At 54.7% G+C, this 6,223-nt stretch overlaps 1 protein-coding gene across 4 annotated transcripts in view; it reads right to left on the reverse strand.

Moving 5' to 3' along the window:
- Nucleotides 1–6,223, reverse strand: part of FOXP4 (forkhead box P4) — a 58,863-nt gene that overhangs the window by 28,579 nt on the left and 24,061 nt on the right. For all 4 annotated transcript variants that reach the window (XM_019642816.1, XM_019642813.1, XM_019642814.1 and 1 more), the window contains exon 2: nt 5,910–6,135. In XM_019642816.1, the coding sequence (XP_019498361.1) occupies nt 5,910–6,119 (210 nt within the window). In that variant the 5' untranslated portion in view covers nt 6,120–6,135. The remainder of the gene's footprint in view (nt 1–5,909; nt 6,136–6,223) is intronic.

The raw sequence follows: 6,223 nt of genomic DNA on the forward strand, positions 1-6,223 counted from the left end.
AAACCCCAAGGGTGAGCAGGAGCCAGATCACACAGAGACAATGGTTTTTTATTTCATTCTACAATTGAGGGAAGATTGCCGGAGGATTTTAAGCAAGTGAAGATAGGAATTACATAAGTGATATAATCTTACTCACAGGTAGTAAACAGTAGGTGCCTAATGAGTACTTGTGATGTGAATTAAACAGGAAACATCTCGCCATCCACTCCTTGAATGCAACTCCTCTGAGGAAGCAGAGAGTAGAGGGAAGGGGTTCAGGGAGAAAGGTCAGAGGTCAGTTGCCCCAACCACTGAGGGTACTGACCATGGGGGGGACCCAGGTTCTCCACCAGCCAGGCTTTGTCCTCCAGCAAAGAGACATAAAACTGAAATTACACAGAGAAGGGGGGCAAAGAGTGTGGGGGAGTTGAGGCCATAAAACCCCCCGAAGTGATTCTACACCTTTCTCCCTTGGAAAAAAAAAAAAAAAAGCTTTTTGGAAAAGGCTATAAATTTTTTTTACACCAACCTCGTAAAAATGACATTGGCGCATTCTCAAATTAGAACCATTAAAATGAAAACCAGCAACGCACAGATACAGACAGGCCCACGTGGGTGGGAGACACACAGCCCTGGTGCACAGCCTGGTTTCAGGACCCCTTCCCTGCCAAGTGTCCTGGCAATAATTCTCCTCTGCAAGGAAAGGGCCTCTGCCCACCTCGGGATGAGAACAGACAAATGAACCCAACAGTACTGCAAAGGGAAAGGTGCTTCTCCAGAGAGACTCCTTGGGTCTCTCCCTTCCCTGTGCCCCAAGCAGTGACCCCAATAAAACCCAGCAGGCTTCGCACCCAGGGCAGTACTTCCGCCTGGCCCATTCAGACCCTTCCGATCTTGGGCCAAGACCAGCTTGGTGGGGGTGCTGGGAAAGGCAAGGCATCCGGGAAGGAGATGAAATAGTGTGTGTGTAGGGGGGGACACACGGGGGGGGGGGCTGTGCTGCACACCTTCCTTGCTCTCTTACCTCCCAGACCTCAGACACAGGTTGCCCTATCTGTAGAGTTCTTGGGAGATGGTCTTACGAAGGTCTGGGCTCAGCGTGACCGTGAACTCAGCCACTACCATCACACTAACCACTTCTGCAGGAGGCTCTAAAAGTGTGGGATTCAGAATGGGGGCTGTGGCGTGAAGTTCCATTCCCCAGGACTCCCATGGGGCTTCTCAGAATAAAGGTGTTCCCCTAGAAGAAACACTAGCTCACCCGCTGAGGGGTGGCTCTGGGATGCCGCCCTCCCCACTTCAACCCTTCACCTCTGAAATGAATCATTGAATCCCCACGCCCCCTTTCTCCAGAGCTCTCCTGTTCCTAAACTCCTAATCAGTAAGGATAAGTGTTCTGGCCTAAAAAGGAGGCGAGAGGAGGAAAAAAAAAAAAAGCAGGGGTCTCAGAATTCCATATCCGAAGGGAAGGCTGGTGCTAGACGTGGCCTGCTCTTTTCCTAGTCCCAAGAAAGCAGTGGCGTGGGGGCCCCTTCCCCAGCCCTGGGCCCTCTCTTCTACCCCCCCCACACACACACACACTTAGTGGAGCCCCCTCCTGGGGAAACTTCCCTTTTCGTGGGACTGGGAGGCAGACAAAGGAAATGGTAGCCTTTGGCTGAGTAACCCAGGAGGGGTGCAAGGGGCGGGGGAGTAAGGCCCTCTCCCCTGACTCATCCTCTCACAAGCCAGCCCCACCACTCACCGACCCCCTATTCCCAGGCAGAGGAGGGAGGGGCACTCTCCAGGCACCACCCTAAGACTAAAGACAACTGTTGACAGAGTGTGTGAGGTGGTGGTGGTGGGGGGTGCTAATTCACCTCTGAGGCCTCCCCTTCCCACCACATCCTGCTAAGTAGCTGGGGCAGAGGAGAGCCAGATGGGGGAGGAAAACAAAAATCTCTCCCATTCTTCTTCTGCCCCTCGCCCAACTCCCTGACACCCCCCCCCCATCTCTTCAGAGGGGGGTGAGTTAAAAGCCCATTAAAGTGCAGCGCCCTCCTCAATGCTTTTGAATCTCCTCACAGGATGTGAACAGGGTGGGATTTGGCCCCGGTTACCACAGCAACTGCAGTGGGAGTTCCCAGACGCTAGGCAACCCTCTCCTGACCCTTGCTGACCTGTCACCCCCACAACCAGAGGACAATGGGAGTGCGCTCTAGAGGCCCAGGATGCCTTTCAGCGCGGCCGCCAGTAGCTCTGCCCACCCCCACTGGGCCAGCTCGGCCCTCCTGGCCCCAAGTCCAGTTCTCCTTGGCCAGAGCACCCAGTCTGGCCCCCAAGGCCTTCCGAGGCTCTCTACCTCCCCAAAGCTCACAAACACTTCTCTCAGCCCTCACTGCCCCCCAACAGAGAGCCCAGAGGGTATTTGTGCAGCCCCTGGGGAAACCCCCACACACTGGGAAAATTTTCATACAGGTAAAATCAGATTAGGATAAAATGCAAGGGCAACCTTCAAAGAAAAGAGCCATGGGAGGGGAAATATGGGGGAGGGGCAATGAGGAAGGACTTGGCCTCGGAGAAGGGGATTGATGGGCAGCTGGCATGTCTGCTGGGTCCAGGGTATTCTTTAACAGCAGCTGCGGAATCACCAACTCCAGCTGGCCAACAGAGTCCCCAGCGCAAAATAAGGCTCAATGCGTGTCTGCTGAATGAGTACATGCGCCAAGGCCTACCACGCTCCCCACACCTTCTTCTCAGGGTAGATTCTCCATGAGGGGCTGAGACTCAGTGAAAGCCCCAAGGACATAGTGAAGGTAGTGTGGCTCTGTCACTCACCAATCAGGGGGGTGGGGGGCGGGAGCAGGAAGCTGGGGCCTTGGCTGCTACAACGGGGCAGCCAGCCAGGGACCCTCTCTCTCTATCAGAAGGGCCTGGCAGCCTCACTATGTCACCCCCACCCCCAGCCTCTGTTTAAACAAGCTCTGGCCTGCTGTTGCATGGAAACAGGCGCCTGCTCTTGTTCCAAAGTGACGTGGCTGCCCTCTTCAGCACTGTTTGTTTCAGCCTAAAGTCCTGTCACCAGTCTGACTTCTGACTTGCCCTGTTTATCTCTTTCTCTCCTCTGTCAACTCATTACTCCCAAAGGCCAACCTTGCATTTCCAGGGCTTATTTACCCTGAGCAGAGGGACAGGGACCAACAGACAGATGGACAGAGGGAGAGGGGCTTAGAGACCCAAGGAGGCACAAGAGGATGGGACCAGTGCACAGCCAGCAGGCTCCCCCACCCACCCACACACACACACACACACACACACACACACAGCCTCCTTCTGGAGTGGCTACTTAGGGCCAGTGGGCAGTGCCGCTTGTGTTTGTTTTAAGAGCCCTTTTCGGTTGGGAATGGAGTGCTCTCATTCACTCACCGACAGACGTTTATTTAGCACCTATTAGGTTCCAGGCCTTGCTCCTCCATTTCCCACAGGGGCTGGTGTGAGTGAGGCAGGAGCAAAAGGGAGGCTGTGCTGAGCCCTGAACTCAGAACTGGGAGACCTGAGGTCTAGCTGTAGCCTGTACCATGTCATCTGGTCACGTCAGTGCCACCTCTAGCTGCTCCCTCTTCTGTGAAATGGTAATAATAATATGCACCTCCCAGGCGATTAAATGACACAGCATATGTGAAAGACCCAAAGCACCAAACAGACACAAGGTATTTGTTTGTTTGTCCTTGAAGGACTTCCTGGCTGGGACTGAGGGGGAGGAGGAACCCACTGGGCCAGGCTCCTTCCTATAGTTGCTTTACCCCACAAATAGTCAGGAACATTTGTTGTTGGAGTGGGGGAGGGGCGCCAGAAAGTACATTCCCTGAAGTTACCCCCAAATCCTCACTCATATATTGGGGGTAGAAGGATGGTCTACAGACTTGTTTCACTTTAATCGAAAATTTTGCAATTTTAATTTTGCAGGGTTCTTTTCCTAGTTTGGAGCCAACAAAACCTTTTTTAAGTCTCAAATATTTTCCTTGGCCCAGGGCACTACGCCCATAGTGAGCCCAAATGGATAAAACAGCCCTCTGCCTGCCTCCAAATCTCCACCCCAGTTTATTTGTGAAACAGATATAGGATTTTCCAGGACTTTGGGATATTCCCCAAAACAAACAGGAATAACTGGAACGTGGGATATAGATGGTGAAACACGGCATGTGTGCGATGCAGAATGGAGAAACCTGAGCAGTGCACACAGTTCTGTCTCTCCCCACCCCACACATCTCCCAGGTTATCCACATATCTGTTTACTCTTTACTTTAAACGATTTTTGAAAGACACTTCCCAGTTTCAGTATTCCTCCCGCCCCACCCCCTCCACATTCAAAATTTTTCACTGCTGTGTTTGCATAGAGGTGTGGGAGGGGAAGTTGGCCATACAGGATGGGTGGCCTTGGAGCCTTCTGGTGGGATATGTTTTGTTATTAATGAAGGGTAGGATTTTGCCCTTTGACCTTCTGTCCCCAGTAGATGGCACAGAGGCTCTGAGTCTCTTTCCCAGAGGTCCTGCTTAGGAAGGCTTGGGAGATGCCAGAAAACTCCCAAGGCCCTTTTTTCTGGGGAAAGGAGACAGGCCCCTCCCATTCAAATCTCCACTGTTTGTAAGAGGAAGTGATTTTTAAAGTCTTCAGTTGTGTTCACACCTGCATCGATCAGTCCATGTGTACAGGCACTTCACACCCAAACCGCACCTGACACTAATAACCCTGTACTTGAGGCACCAAGCAGGCTGAGTTCTCAGGGAGGCCCAGGACTTGGCCAAGGTCACGCCACCGGTAAGGGGCAGGCTGGGACTTAACCCGGGTTCGTTCAATTCCTGCGTTAGTGCTGGCTGACCAACTCAGTGCCAGGTTTCTGACTGTGCTGCCTCTGGCTCCAAGGTGTGTGGTGGGAAAGGGGCCCCTAGGGGCTAGGGTTGGGGGAGAAGCCCGAGGGTGAACCTGGGAGACAGCACCAGGGCAATGTGGGCACACACGTCTGTGCACATGAGACGGGTGGGGGCACTGGTGGGAAGGGGCAGGCAGGGCCTGACTTTTCCTCATTCCCAGCAGAGCCCCCAAGGGCCACTGCAACCAGTAGTGATTCGAGGAGCAGAGAGTCAAACAAGAGGAGACTCTGAAGGCCAGGGGTGGCTGGGCCGGTTCTCCTGAACTTGTCAAGCATGATTCTTGCTCCTGCTTTGTCATCACCTAACAAGGCTTCCCACCCTAGGGCCTCTCGATCCTCACAGAGGCTGGCCTTAAACTCCTGAACTCTGCAGTTCAGGGTGGGAATGGAGGGGGAGAAGGGAAGGTGGACCCCGACAGGAGTTCCCAGCCTGAGTCCTAAAAATGGAGGGCTGCCTTTGCCTCTGGCTCTTGGCCTTTTCCCAGCTGCTCTGGCCCCTGGAAGTTTAAGCTCTTTACAGCTTGGGTGAGGGACCCAGGCAGAGATGAAGGGGCAGGGGGAATGTTTTACAATACAAACACAATGGAAGTAACCCCTACATGCACAGCCCCCATTCACCAATGAACAAACTTCTAACGCAGGGTCTTCCCCCCCCAACCCTGTTAACTTAGCCAGTGTGCAGGCCAGCCCGGGCACTTGCCCGCTCAAGACACACACCCTGCTGCCCAGGCGTCTGTCTGTCCTGGTGGGCACTTCTGATACTGTTTCTAAGCTTCATGATCTTAGGACCCCCAGTGTCCCACTTCTTTCTCTTGGAAGCGCAGCTGTCCCCGAGTTAAGGTGGCCACTAGAATGGGAGGGCGCAGAGGGAGTACCGGAGGCTGGACCTTCCCAAGAATGTGAAAAGTGACGCTGCTTGGCCAGGAGAGGTGGCACCCAGGTGGCCAGGAAGGACTGGGAAGAGGCCTGGCGTGCCCTTCTCCCAGTTCCGGGGCACCGGGGCGGGGCGCCAGCTCCTACCTGTTGCTGCTGGAAGTGCAGCAGATCCGCAGGGCTCATCTCGCCGTTACTGTCTGCGCCCGCCGCCGTGTCCCTGCCTGCGCCGCCTCCGGCAGTGCCCGCAGCCCCGGCCCCGCCGCCGCTGCCATCGGCCTGCCCGGAGAGGCTGCCCACACCGTTCTGACCAGACGGAGCTGACCTGATTGTCTCCGAGGCGGATTCCACCATCATGTCGCTCTAGCGGGACCTGGAGGGGGAGGAGAGACACGGGGGAGGGGCTGAGGCCCGAGGCTAGAAGGGCAGGGCGGGTTCTACGGGGGGTAAGGGGTGCGGGG

This window comes from Hipposideros armiger, unplaced genomic scaffold, assembly GCF_001890085.2.
Source record: "Hipposideros armiger isolate ML-2016 unplaced genomic scaffold, ASM189008v1 scaffold_72, whole genome shotgun sequence".
Lineage (NCBI taxonomy): Eukaryota > Metazoa > Chordata > Mammalia > Chiroptera > Hipposideridae > Hipposideros > Hipposideros armiger.